Below are 14,634 nucleotides of genomic sequence, written 5' to 3' on the forward strand. Positions count from 1 at the left end.
TGACAAAACCATGAATTGAAAAGATATGTTGCAAGATGAGTCTTTAACCACTCTCTGGGGCAAGTAGGTAGGTATTAGAGCATCTCCTCTTTTCTGAAAGGTATCACCTCCTCTTTCTGAGCGCTTGGTTTCAGCCAGCTCTTTACATAGATCCTCTATCCAGGAGGGCTCATGCTTAAGCTTCGTCAGGACACAGCCTGTTAGCAGAATCCCAGATCAGGAGTTGACTTTGAAGCAAACATTCCTAAATTTTTGCAGTGCATAGCTTTTGGCTGGGCTGCTATCACGGTTACCTAGTGTGATGCAGGATCCATATTCATGGTCGGTCCATGTGCCAGGGATGCTGTTGTCCACAAGGCTTCCTATTCAGTGTAGTTAAAGCCCACAGTGGATTCCACCATCAGCTGGCCCTGCAACTTCATTTTCCCAAGAAAACTTCTGAGTTCTCATCTCATTTGAAACCTCTCAGAACGAAATCTCACTTTAAGTGAGTTACAGCTAAAGCAAGGGATGGGAGCTGCATATTTCAGCATAGTCCCTTAGGAAATAAAAGCAAAAAACACAAAAATTGCCCAAGACCCTTTTATTTGGGTGACAGCAACCAGTTTTCACCAAGGAGAGGGCATGGCCTTTGAGGGGCAGAGGCAGAGCAGGAGTACAGCAGTGACCATCCACCGCATTGTGGTCCCTTTAAATCTCCTCCACTTGGCAGCTCCAGTTTTTCAGTGTTGCTATAGCAAATCTCCATGGCAATGACCCTAATCAGGGAAGGGGCGGATGCTAAGGGAACGCATGCTCAGAGTGGCTGCTGGAGCCTCTCCTGCCCGCTACAGCTGCTCCCAGGCTCTGGCACACGGGCGAAGGGAAGGATCAGGTACTGGGCAAACTGGTCCTCGGGGTGCATCGCAAGCCCGTGGGGTGTCACCGCAGTGATGTGTGTGTGTGTGTGTGTGTGTGTGTGTGTTTGTGCGTGCGTGGGGTTCTGTTCTTGTCGTGTCTCATCCACTTCTTTGTGAGGAGCGTGCTGGGAGCAAACTGCCGATTTTCACTGTTCCTCCTTGTTTCAGGCAGGGAAGACAGCCTGAATTATTGATGGGAGCAATGGCGTTGCCGTCTGTCTGGAGTGCGGTGCGTGTGGCGATCCTGTCCCTCTCGGTGGTCGGCCTGCTGGGCGTGAGGCTTGTGGGGGCTGGCCAGGACTCCGGGAGTGTCATTCCTGCAGAAAGTAGGTACCTGCCGTGCCCGCTCCTGCCCTCACTTTCCTCCCTTCACCTCACCCCCAGCAGCCACTCAGACGCTGAGCTCCAGGGGAACTTCGCGTTTCCAAAATACAAGGGAGTAACAATGAGTTGGTGCCGTGTCAGCAAAGCACATGGAGACAACGCTTGTAGAAACAGCAAAACAAGCAAGCCAAGGGCTAGTAGTGATTTAGGGAAAAAATACTAACTAAATACTATAATTTTTACTGGGACCTGTGTTAGAGCTCTTTGTTTGCAGGTCTTTCAGATCTGCTTCTTGAGAGCTTCGTTTCCAGATTTGCCACAATACACATGACGTCCTTGCTAGTGTGGATATTGCTAGAAGAAAATTTTTGTGTTTATTCCTGCTAGGGCCTTGCATCTTGCTTATTTTAGTATTTGGTTGGAACAATGGGTTAACTTTCTTGTAGCTGCTACAGACTGACACAGGGGACATTTACCCAAACAGTGCATTTGTAAAGCATGTTTGCAGGATTTCTAAATATTGCAAACCTAATAAATAAATAAATATGACGAACTGGCTCGAGCACACCATGGAGCTGGGAGCTCTTGAATTTGGATCACAGGTCTATATTAGCTTCCTCTGCAATTTTGAGTAAGTCTCTATTTAAACTTTGTCAACTCCAAAATGAGGCAATAGTTCAAAGTTAGTAGGGGATGGAGTCAATGTTCTCAGAGTGTTTTTGGTGACAGGAAGTGGGAAGTAGACACTCATTAGAAACTTAAAATATCCTCTGGGGAAAAAAAGCGAAGGAAGACAATTGCATACAAACTAATCTCTAGTTCTTAGTCATGCTTTCATTGTGTCACAGCTATCTTTTAACATGACTACCAAATATTTAATACAAGACCTGATTTAGTCACTGCATTTTATTCTCCATTAATTCTGTTACTAGTTTTCAGATTGATAGTGCCAATTTTTGGTCTTTTCTAAACCAGACCTCGTCTTTATTTTGTGTGTCTGCTTTCTAGACATTCATTAATTTTTATAAGTTCTGTGGTGAGTAGTCCAGTTTTTCTCCTTAAATTCCTGAAAAATAAATTGTGTGTGCCCTTTGTGTGTCTGTGTTAGCAGAGGCAAGTCAATGCATTTGGGAAAAAGTGTATAGTGCTTCCTTGTTCTACTTGTGTAGTGAGAACTTCTGTTTTATGTGTGGAACAAAACTCTTGGCCGGAGTTTCTGACCCAAGTCTCATAGAATCATAGAATTGTAGAATAATTTGGGTGGGAGGGGACCTTTGAAGGTCATCTAGTCCAAGCCCCCTGCCATGTCACCTTCAACTTCATGCCACTTCTTCAACTGGATCAGATTGCTCAGAGTCCTGTTGAACCTGACCTTGAATATTTCCTGAGATGAGGCATCTACCACCTCTCTGGGCAACCTGTGACAGTGCCTCACCACTCTCCTAGTAAAAAATTTCTTCCTTATAACTAATTTACATTGACACTCTTTTAGTTTAAAACCATTACCTCTTGTCCCATCACAAGAGGCCCTATGAAAAAGTGTGTCCTTATAGTTCCTATAATCTCAACAAGTTATCTTTTGCCCTCCTCTAGCCAGGCTACAGAGTTCCTTGAACAGGCCTTAAGGAAGATTCCTTGGCTTGTCTTGGCATTACACCTGCCTGTGAGAGTGAGGAATGAAGGGCAGGTCAGAGTGTTTCTGTGGTCAGTGTTTCTGCAGAGACACCCTGCCCTGTCCTAAGTAACAGAGGCTGTCAGCATTGCCACAAAAGCATAACAATACTTATATTTGAGGCCAGGCCAGGAGGAAGACTCTCAGCTGACCATGAATTGTGAATTGTACATTGTTTTGGGCTGCTGCAGGGGCAGAGTTTTAAAACAATAAGGAACTCCTGCTGCTCCTAATCAGACACTTGTTGGGACAGTGCTGCATAGCTGCTAAGTGCTCCAGGTACTTTACTTTGCCAGCCAGGGCTCTTCCTCATAGTTAACTCTTCCCTTAGGACACTGTGGATGCTAAAAGTTTGCATAGGAGTGCAGAACTGATTGGTTAAATTCAAGGAAAAAAAATCTTAGAAAGGGCTGTTAGATACAGCAGCAGTTCTTCTGATTCAGGAGCTGCCTTAGCATATTCCTGAGATCTGGGAGGGTCTTTGGGAACACCTCCCTCCAGCCTTGCCCTGTTCTTATGCTCTTTCATGGGCACCCTTTTCTGGCCATGAAGGTCACATCTATAACCAGTGCCCATGGATGTCCCCTGGCAAGGGGACATGACTGCACCAGTAACCTGCTAGGATGGACTCTGGCACACTTGTGTCCATGACAGGAGGGCAACAGAGCTTATTCAGAGATGAGCTGTCCCATACCAGCTGCTCCCAAAGCTTGGGAATGCTCCTATTCACAGTTCATGTACTGCAAGATATGCTGATCATGGGAGACTGGACACTGGGCCAGGCAGACCTTTGATGTCACCTAACACAGACATTTCTGGATCTTCTCCTGCTTCATGTCGGCTCCACTGGCTACTTCTCATGAAGGAGTTGATCCTCCTGAGCACTGACACATTTGGGGACACTGTCTCTGCTTCATGTGCACACACTTTCCTATTGCTGGCACTGAACTCCTTACTGTCAGCCCAGATAAACTGGTGGCTGTGGGACCCTGAGCGGCCCAGGGTAAGAAAGGGGGCTCTAGTACATGTTCTTGACAGGAATATATGATGTACATGGACCATACTCAGTGTCCTTCTGCAGGGCAGGGCAGTGCTCGATGCTTTTTCTTTTCCCAGGTGTGTGACATGGGACTAAGAATGTGCCTTTAGCAGGAACAATCCCCCATGGATCACAGAGCCTCTCTCTCCCACTTGGTGGGAAGAGTGTGTCCCTCCTGCAGCACCACGAGCAGGAGAGGGACAGCAGTGCTCCCGTGCCAGTGTGGGAGGTGCAGGAGTCACAGGAGAGAAGCATGAGAGTGAGTCAGGATTCTTCCTAGCACTGCAGAATCCTGTCCTGTGTGTGGAACCAAGATCTGGCTTGGAGTACCATTCCCTGCTCTCTGCTTGACATACTTTCTGCTAGCCACAGGGCCAGGCACAGCTTTTTAAGAATAATTCTAATTAGCAGTGTTTAATTGTGTCCTTACACTTTATACACAGCACTTCACATGTGCAGAAGACTGTTCAAGTATGAAGTGGTGCCACTAATACTTGTGGATTATTTTCTTTAAAGTTCGCTGCAATCCATCACACCACTTAAAAAAAAAAAAAAAAAGAAGAAGTAATTTCCCCAACCTTCCATTGCATTTATAGCCCAGATCACCCACTGTGAAAACTAAAATATGGAATTTGAAGACCAGAAGCTGGTCAGTCTGTTTTCATTAGCCAAGGTGCATGAAATATAAGGAGCAAATGCCATGTGCATGAGAGGGAAAATAAATTAGACTTACACAGTGCTTTCAGTTCCAGTTTTTCACCAAGAAGAAGCCAAGAGAACATATTTTAAGCTCCCCTCCCCCACTTCTCCCCAAACACACAAAGACACATACAGTCTTCATGCTGACAGGACCCATTTAAAGAATTACAGCTGACTCTTGATAATTCTCATTATGTTAATCCACAAACCTGTTAAGTCTCCCTATGAATGATAGTCTGTTCCCAGCTGTCAGCAAGGAATTAATAGCACTTTGCTGTACTTTGCTATGATGTGACTCAAGGTTTGGTTTCACGATTGCTTTAAGCTGATGGAAGCCTGTGCTGCCTCTGCCCTTCTCCTCCCCATAACTTGGCTGCCTCTCCTTGCACCATTTCTTGTCACGGCCCCAGAACTTGGACTTTCAGAATCTGATCTGGAGATGAAAAAAATCATCAATCCAGCTGACTGAGGAGTTGCTTTGTCACTCCTGCTGCGAGCAAGTGGAACTGTGGGACCACATAGCCAAGGACAGAAAGCAGGGTGGGATTGCTCCTATTTGGGAACAGCACATATTTAGATTTGTTTGTGAAAACGGATGCTTAGACATATTTACATTAGGGAAATGTCCATGTGGGCATTAAGAGAGGTCAAGTCCAGCCAGACAGGCCAGCTTAGCAGCCCAGCTCTTCAGTCTCTTCAGAAAGCAGAGCAAGGCAGGGAGCAATGGAGAGCAACAGTCATAAGTGGGATAACGTTGGTGAATATTTAATAATCATCTTTTCCACTGCAAAAATCAGAGGCAGGAAATGAAATCAGCAGATGTCAAGTTCAGAGCAGACAGGAATGGTATTTTGTTCACTCACTGAATAGCTCAGCTGTGGAACTCATTGCCACAGGATGCTGCAGATGACAAAAGTTTACTTGGATTCAGGAAGCAACGGTGCAAATTAGTGTGAGAGAAATTCATGGAGGGCTTATCAGATGTAGAAACAGCAACCAGACACAGGATATCCTCTGACCTCTTGGTAGGCTAGGAGAACATTGCTAGACATTTATTCTAAGTACCTGCTATTGGCTACTGTGATCATCTGGCTCTTACAATAGTATGAAAGCCCAGTTAGACTCAGGACTTTTAGAAGTCAGGACTTGGCAGCTCTGCTGCTAAAAGCCTGACTGTAGCTGTAAGATTTCCAGGCAGTGGGGTATTGACCGTGTTTGATTTGGGGAACTGCATTTAAGTTGCTCTGTGCTAGTGCAAGCTGCTTGATGGAGAGATCAGCACCGCCCCACTCAGTCCCCAAGCACTGAGCAGATGGTGCTCTGCAGGGCTCCCTCCTTCCACGCTGCATGTCCCCCACTCCCAGGTACAGCTGTCCTCTCATCTGCCAGTGGTGCTGCTTCAGTGAATCCTCTCTGCAAAGCTGGAATTCAGAATGATGTGTCCCACCTTGGGATAGCACTGGTTGGAGGAATCACACGGGCTCTTGAAGGGCTGCTGGCTCCCGGCTGGCAGGGATGCTGACCCAACCCAGAGACAACAGTGCCTGGAGAAGGACCTCCACCACCCAGGACAGCCCAGGAAACAACATTAAAGAGTGAATATCTTGTTATGGGGTGGAACTGGCTGCAGCTGCACTGTGACTTTAGAGAGCAGTGCCATGTTAGGTGCCGGTTCAGGACTCCCAGAGCTGCAAGGCTGTGTCCTCACTGCCACCACCCTTCTGCAAAAGTGGCTTTGATGCCAGGGCAGCTGCTTTCACAGGGCTGGCAGAAGTAAAATAACCACTTGGCAGGGTTGTGCCATTCCGTTAGTACCTCCCTGTCCACACAGGAGCACTTGGCCGTCATAAATACCAGTGAATGATCCCACACAGCCATGGCTCTCACAAGGGCCTGGGAAGACTTCCTGGGTGACAGGCAGTGACTGACTATGGAATTCAAATTCATGTCTCTCCTCAAAAATGATTTCTCCACACTGCAGAAGCAGGGGGCAATAATTTATGACCCAAAGTTTGTTTTTTCTCTACCAGGTTCTGGTTTTGGGAAGTGACAAGCACTTCAGGATGTGCAGCACCTTCCCGAGGTGGAGCCAGGGCAGGGGGTTTCTGACAAGACTACAGTGAGGGGAGGGAGCAGGTCATGACATCGATCCCATAATGATGGATTTGCAAACAGCAGTCTGAGGATGTAGATTCTAAGGGCTCTGCTCCGTGATCTGAAGTGAAAACAATTAAATTACTGAAATACTGAAAACAGGAGGAGGTTGAGTGTCTTTAAAATGTGCTCAAAGACATCTTGTCACTACTCCTCTCGAGCCTGAAGAGAGAGTCTTTTTGAGTGATGCTGTTCTTATAGAGGGGGGGACTTTGCATTTCCCCACACCCCTGGAATTAAATCCCTAGCTTGATTTCCAGGTTTTCCTGAGATGTCAGGGGAGATGGAGGAGGATGGGTGGGAGAGAAACACCTCCTGAGTCGATCAAAGTTCTTAAGAGGTTTGCTGAGGCCTGAGAAGCACTTTGGCTGCTCCCTTCCATCAGGTACAACTCAGAAGTCGGTGCTGGCAGCAGGGTGCCAGGCATAGGTGGGGTGCTGCAGTGCTGCACAGCAGGTCCCTGGCTCCAGGCATCTCCCCAGCTCCCTCAGCAGCAGCTTTGCACCCTCTTTGCTTTGGTGGAGCAGCACAAGTGGCTGCATGTGGACAAGGATTTCGGCACTCTCCTCAGCTCTTTGGGGGCTCTTTGATCAGGGTAAAATGTCCTCTTTCCCCATTCCCCCTGCATCTCCTCCAGTATGAGCAATTTATTCTTCTGAAAATGCACAATTCATTAACTCTGTGACCAAACAATCAGAGATCAGTGCGGGGTGAATCCTGCCAGAGCAGAAATGCCCAGGTTCAAAAGTGAGCCGTTTCACTTGCTGTCAAGTCCCCTGCTCCTCCTCTTCTCTGTCTTTTCCCTGCCCTGCCCCTCTGTGCACACACACACTGGCACCAGCTGCAGAGCCAGTGGGATGCTTTGCATTCCTGGCACAGAAAAAATACAGCAGCAGGTGAAAGGAAGCAAATACAGATCTGGCACTGTCCCTTGCCAAGCTGCTCCGTAAGAGCTCCTGTAAAAACAGACCTGCCTGTCTGGTTCCTGAACCACTGCAAACTGCTATTTTCAGTGTATCAGTTGAGAATTAACTCATGTTAAGGATTTCAGTTTTAAGGGGAGAGGTTGGGGGCTGGAGCAGCAGGCAGAGTCAAGTCTGGGCTGTGTTCAGAAAAGCACACACAACAAAGAACTCTTTGTGGTTTTTGCTGATCCTCCCACATTTGCACAAGGATAGATACAGCCCTGTGCAGAGGCAGCCCTAGCTTTGCACACATGCAGGTGTAGCTGCCTGGTAAAATGGGGTTTCTCCTGGCTTTACAATTCACCTCTGTACTGCTACACTCCAAATTTCGTGCTGTGGCAGTGATGCCTTCTTCTGTCTCCTTTCCCAGGCCGTCCCTGTGTCGACTGCCATGCGTTCGAGTTCATGCAGAGGGCGTTGCAGGATCTGAAGAAGACGGCGTATAACCTAGACACGCGGGTACGTGTTCCTGCAGAAACGCTTCCACTTAGCCTTTATCTCCCAGCGGCCAGGTTTGCCTGTCTGTGTGCAGCAGACATGACATATCTGCTGACTCACTCCCATCTCAGCAAATAGGCTTATACCAAGCACAGATTATTTTTCACAGTCTGCAGCGGTTCATTAACAATGATCTAGTCTGACTGCTTGCATAACAGGCTAAGGAATTACCTCAGACAGTCCCTGCACCAAATAGAGAAGGAAGGATGTACGAAGGAGAGAAGAACAAGAATTTACTCTCTGCCTCACAACATTGCTTCCGAGCTGTGGACTAACTAATCACTGGGTAGGAGCACAAAGTGAACAGGAGAGCGAGAAGGTGGCAGGCAGGGCTGGCAGGGGAAAGGGAAGCACATGTACTCCTTGCTCATGGATCAAGACTCCATGAAAAAGGGGAAGGCACATTTGCTGAGGTGTTTGTGACAGCACACAGGGCGTTCTGCCACTTCACGTGCCACTCTTGTGGTGCAGGTCTCGATGAACAAAATGAGGTTGTGTAAAGTGCCCTGATTTTAGCAATTCATGCGTATGTGGGTTCATGACTATGCACAAAATGACTGGGCTGGGAGTTATCACAGTGGCTCCCGTGCTATCTGAAGCTTGCAAGAGGCAGGAGGTCTCTCACCTCTAAGTAAAGTTTCTGCATGCATGTCTTGTCCTACCTCTCCTCTCCTAACAACTCCATGACCACAAGGCAACTTGTGGTGAGTGAAACCAGTTCACAGCTACATCTCCCAGTTCCTTTAGGTGCCTGCCCAGTGCCTTTGAGCAGGGCTATCTCTGCTGGCAGGTGAGAAGGGCTCCTTGCTCCTCTAAAATCACACTCAGCTCAAAGTGTCACTCACAGCAGAGCCAGCCAAAGGGATATAAATCAAGTGTCTCAAACCATAACACAGAAGGGCAGTTATGTTGCTTTGCCTCTGTTTTCCTGTGACCTTGGCAATCATGTTGGGCCCTACACAATAGGGTTAGAGTGACTGTAGCTTTCTTGAGCTATCAATTGCCAAGTGATTAGGACAGAGCTCCGAGTGTGGGTTACATTCCAAAAGTTTCCCATGCACAAGTGTAATAATAAATAACTCGTAATTGGTAAAGTGTCATTAGAGGGGCTTTACCTCCAGCAGCTGTGCTGGGCTGTTCTGGTGCATAGCAGGGTTCCACCTGTTTGGATTAGGTTCAGCTGAAATGTTCTGTACCTACACGTGACATGTCAAGACCAGGTGCAGTTGCAGCTGTGCTGGTTCTTATACAGTCAACAGGCTTTACGTGGGAAGTTAAAGATTTTTTTTATTCAATAGAGGCAGCACAGTTCCTTAATCCCACTTCTAGAGATATTCAGATGTATCTGTGAGGTCTATTGTTTCTGGAGAGTGGAGTAAGAATACAGTCCTTCAGAGAGCAGCGCTGTCTTGTAAGAAGTGAAGCAGAATATAAAGGGAGAAGCTGATCCCAGAGCACCACAAGATAGGCTTCTGTTTCTGGGAGGAGCTGGACAGGCCTGACATGCCAAGGCACCAATTCAGGCAGGTACCAATACTACAGAGTGGGGGACACAGGAACAGTGCATCATCAAAACAGACATAACCAGTAGTTTGTAATATCACCCACCCTTTGACAACTGTCAGAGTTTAGTACTGCCAGTAAAGAGAGGGAATATTACTGTACACCTTTCTCAGCCTTTGGCTTGAGATTCCAGAGAGCTTTCTGGAAGAGATGCTTTAGTTAAATACAAGTTATTAAATGATGGAGACATACTAAAGTGAAATACAGCAGGCAAGGCCCTACAGATCTGTGACACTCTATTCTCTGAAAGGTAGACCCTCCATATCCTTACTCCACCACCAGTGCTTGGCTCACGATGACTAACTATAGTTTCTCGAGTTTTACACACAAATAACTTCATTCAATAACTCCTTGGTCTTGGAAATTGTTTTTAGAAGGGCAAGCCCAATGCAGGACTGCTCCTGCACATCATTCCTCTGCCAATGCCATCAAGGCCACAATTAAATCTTGTAATTGGTGCTTCTTTTTCACAGTTCTTTCAGTTTACAATTGTGTGCTTCCAGAGCTGCTCTTCCTGCCTGTAAATAGTCCTGAGTGACGCCCAGGCAGGGTTTGTGGTAGCACTGACAGCTTGTTGGCATTACTGTGAAATCCAATAAGCCTGTTTGATGTTAAGATGATTCTATGATTTCTCCTCAGCTCCCAACAATGAGAGCATTCACTCATCCAAGATTCCATTGCAGGAGCAAGGAGCAGTGTTTAAAAATGCCTGCCATGGCACTAAGCCGATAAGTGAAAGCATACAAGGAACGTGAACAAGTCCTCTTTAATGCAAAGGTGGATGTCAAAAGTTTGAGTTGAGAAGGATACAGGGCTGTGGAGGAAAAAGAAAGCAATTTGAAACAGCCTCTCCCTGCACAAGCTTGCAGTCCAAGAACAAGAAATGGGTAGTAGATAGAGGACACTGCTAGGGAACAGAGGTACTGCTGGCCAGGCAAGGCAAAGCTTGGTGGAGCAGGACCATGTAGGAGCGCCCAGCTACTCCTCTGGAAACTGTCTTTCTTAATTAGCCCTTTGCTGTGTCTAATTTATCAGGATGTATCTGGTCAGAGGCACACCAGCAGCTTGAAAACCTTGTTGTTACAAGAGCTTTGAGATAATTTGTTCACAAGTGGTTTTCAACCTTTAATGGGTTTTTGCAGTGCAGATGGGAAACCCATTCACTGTGAATTCAAACCCACTACATTTTTTTCTTTTCCCCTCAAGAAACTCTTCAAAGTCAGTCTGCAAACTGCTTAAGGGACCGCAGACCACACGGTGAAAACCACAAGATATGCTCAGGAGGAAGGTTCTCTTCAGTCACAGTTGTGCCTGTGATGTGAAATGCTTGCAACAAAAATTTTGAGTCTCACAGGAAACTCAGCTTCTGAAATGATGGTGCCATTTGAGAAATTCAGCCTTTTTTTTTTCTCAAAAAAGTGAGACTAGGTCCCACAAAATACTTGTTATTTGATCACAATTGAATAAATTGTACTTAAATATCTTTGAAGATCTGAAGTTGTTTTCACCCACCCTGGATTCAGAGAAAAAAAGCCTGGAGATGCTTTTCCACTAAGACATTCCAAAAAACAACAGCAAGTAATTTTAAATTGTGTACATAGAGAATGGTTTTTAAGCTTTCGATGGAGTTCTGGGAGCATAGCTCCAAATGGAGTTAGTAATTAGGCAATTGTCAGCAAATTAACTCAGGTTAAAATAGGAACCACATACTCAAGTCTAGATCTGCCCTGAAAGATTATGGATTTCAGACAACAAGGTTAGACTGACAGCTGGATTGAACTCAGAGTTATTCTAGAGAATCAGCGGTGTAACTGAAGGCACAACTGGCATCTCAGCACATGCTGCCTGGTGCAATTAAATTACACAGTACTGAAGGCATCGTCAACAGGAAGCCATCAATCACCACGAAGGAATTAAGAGCAGTGCAGTCAAAACTGGAATTTTGCTTAGCATTTATAAGGGACACTTTAATAATTTTGTCAACCTACTCCCTAGAAGTTAACCGTGAAAATGAAAACATTCAAACTATAAAAATACCCTCCCTGCATCTCAGTTCTGAATACACTTATTTCATCATTTTTTCTGGATGAAAACCAGCACTAATAACTATGATTTTTCACTCAGCAAAGCACCTTGGCTACAGCTGTGCAGGGGGATTAGATCTAATCAATTATATACTCTTTTAAAGTGATATATTTAGTTCTTTGATTTCATGGTTGATTTTTTTTTTTTCTTTTCCAGACAGAAACCCTCCTCCTGAGAGCGGAAAAGAGAGGCCTGTGTGATTGTTTTCATGCAATACACTGAAATGAGCACTGGGATTTGGCCAATGGACATTTATTAATTTTTAAAATGCTGTTCAATAAATTACAGGAAGATACAGAGTGCAGGTTGTGCCACACCAAAAGGAAAACCATTTTTATCAAAAAAGGTATAGCTCAGTTTAATAATTTTTGCTTTGATGTGGTTTATCATTACTATATGTGATATTGCATCTGCTGAAATGTCAACAGAAGAAACAGTGCCAAAGTCTCACTCATGGGTTTTATGCAAGGATAGTATCCTGCTTTTTTGGTATTTCAAGCCAAAAATTTTCCTTGGACTCTCAGGCCAACCCCTTGACTTGTGTGGATTGCCATAGACCTGTGAAAGTCAGTGGAGTCGAATTCTTTAATGTATTTATGGAAGAATAACATGAAAAGGAAGCTACTTTGCCACGGTGAATGGCTAAACATTTACAAACAGTCAGACTTAGCTTTATATAGAAATTAATAGTTGTCAGTGACTGCTTGGCAGTCCAAGGAAGGGATTTGTTCCCTATCGTATCAATAGTCCAGTGCATGGCAAACACAGTAATCTGCCTCACAATTTTAATTTCTTCAGAGCCACACAGTAGCTGTGATCTTTTTGGAGAGATTTATTAAGTATCTAATGTGATCAGTAACATTTGTAATCACATGAATACTGCCTGGCAATTGAACTGATTTTGTCTGCCAAAATCTTCTGGAGAAGTGTCTTTCATTAAGCAAATCACATGCTGGATTGAACCACTCAAACTGGCCTCTACAGAGAGTTTTGGCAGAGAGCCTACACAATGCCTGCCTGCCCAGGAGTCTCTTGCAAACTGTATTTTGGGAAATATTCAAATTCTGCCGAAATGCTCCGTAGCTCTTGCATGGACTCTACACTCCATCACGGTGGGTTACAGTGCTGATGCTGTTAATAGTCCTGCTGGAGTCAGTGTGAGACGAGAGAACAAAATAATTAAACCAGTGTAGTAGTAGGAGATGACAAGATTGCGCCTTGTTACTCTTCAAAAAAGAATAGTAAATCCTTCCTCATTGTTTCCCTTTTTCCCTTTGTTTTGTGGAGGAGAGCAGGAAATGGCCAAGTGGAAAGTTCTTGTTGACAATAACAGATTTTTGATAGGGCTTAATATAACATACTCAAAGTAAAGATTTATGTGTCTGCTCGAGCATCAATATACAGGCTAGAAACTTTTATACAAACACACCAAGAATGGCTTTCAAAGTAATTTTACTAATTATTAGTATGTCTGTCTTCCCATGAGTGGCTGATATTTTTGGTTTTTTGCTCTCAGCCTGATCAGCAAGTTAGGATGGAAGCTATCTGCATGTTTCCAAACTGCTTCTCTCCCATTTTATCTACAGCATTAGACACAGGGAAAATAGGGAACTGTGATCCACTGACAACGTATTATTTTGTGTGCAGTCAATAACACAAAGGAGTATATTACAACATAATTTGCCAAAGCTGTTTGAAAGGCATGTGGTTTTCATCTTCCTTGCACGTGCATTTCAAAGAGGAAATTTGCTTTGTCCTTCGTAGTATTCTAGCAAAGCCTTTTGTAGGTCATCAGGAGCTGGGGTGTGTACAAGAGAAGCAGCATGACGCAGCAACACATCTCTTCTGGTGGCATTGCACTCCACCGTGGCACTGACTGATGGGAAGCAATAGAGGTTCTTACCATAGACCATATTTTATTGTACAAATAAAACAATAGGTTTAACACTTTTTTTTTTTTTTTTTTTGCACAATGCCAACCTTACGTCACTTTACTCCCACTTAGATTTGAACCCAAGTAATGCACAGCTTTTGAGTTGGCTTTTTGCAGGAGATGGAGTTCCAGCACTGAACCTGTGAATCTTCCAGCACAGCTCACCTTTTCTGGGAGGGCAGCATGTCTGTGGTTTGGTATTGCTGTTCTGCATGTTTATTCTGCTGGTACCCTAAGGAATCTTGCAAAGTCCTGTTAACAAGCACTGGGGGGTTTTGTCTGTGTTTTTATTTAGAAAAACAGTTGTTCACAGTTGAGTTTTCATATATATAGCTTGTCACAATAAAAAGGTGGAAAGAATGTCAAGTGGATGTTCTCAGACTTCCAAAGGGATCAGAGTGACGCTGCAACTTTATGGTTGTGACAGCAGTGGTTATTCTGTATGTACTCCTCTTTGTCTCTAATACAATACAATAAAAGGGCAAGATGCATTATAGTATTTGGTGTGCTTCATTACTGATTTGAAAAAAATGATAGTGCTTATGCAATAATAAATATCTGGTCTTTAATTAGGTGGAAAATCCACAGAGAAAAAAATGGTATTTAGAATACAAAAATAAAGACGTCTTGTATTTGGACCAAATTTAGTAATGTAGAGTGAAGTATAAAATCAAACTCAGTCTTATTTGAAATTGAAAGTACTGCAATGATTTTTTTAAGCTTTTTAAATGCTCTGTGTTTGATGATTGTGGTAATAAGGCTCCTTATAATTTCTGGATAGCATGAAGAAGAAAATGGTGCTA

General features: G+C 44.6%; 1 protein-coding gene across 2 annotated transcripts; it reads left to right on the forward strand.

Annotated features, from left to right (window-relative positions):
- The first annotated feature begins 737 nt into the window (after positions 1-737).
- CUNH4orf48 (chromosome unknown C4orf48 homolog) lies at positions 738-14,330 on the forward strand. Of its 2 annotated transcripts, none has more exons than XM_027889076.1 (4): positions 738-874; positions 1,068-1,225; positions 8,123-8,211; positions 12,055-14,330. In XM_027889076.1, exons 1-4 carry the CDS (start codon positions 747-749, stop codon positions 12,118-12,120), a joined length of 441 nt encoding a protein of 146 aa, XP_027744877.1. In that variant the 5' UTR covers positions 738-746; the 3' UTR covers positions 12,121-14,330. The 2 variants fall into 2 exon arrangements, with proteins under 2 accessions (XP_027744877.1, XP_027744878.1); XM_027889077.1 differs by having other exon boundaries at positions 760-874; positions 1,077-1,225.
- The last annotated feature ends 304 nt before the right edge of the window (positions 14,331-14,634 follow it).

This window comes from Empidonax traillii, unplaced genomic scaffold (assembly GCF_003031625.1).
Source record: "Empidonax traillii isolate 1590-97213 ecotype Southwest subspecies unplaced genomic scaffold, ASM303162v1 scaffold250:size724861, whole genome shotgun sequence".
NCBI classification, from domain to species: Eukaryota; Metazoa; Chordata; class Aves; order Passeriformes; family Tyrannidae; genus Empidonax; species Empidonax traillii.

What these genes read in the sequence shown, in the direction of transcription:
- CUNH4orf48 (XM_027889076.1), top strand. Translation starts at nt 747, where the DNA reads ATGGCAATGACCCTAATCAGGGAAGGGGCGGATGCTAAGGGAACGCAT. An exon ending in CGGGCGAAGGGAAGGATCAG is followed by an intron (nt 875 to 1,067) that starts GTACTGGGCAAA and finishes TCCTTGTTTCAG; the next exon opens with GCAGGGAAGACAGCCTGAAT. An exon ending in CGTATAACCTAGACACGCGG is followed by an intron (nt 8,212 to 12,054) that starts GTACGTGTTCCT and finishes TTTCTTTTCCAG; the next exon opens with ACAGAAACCCTCCTCCTGAG.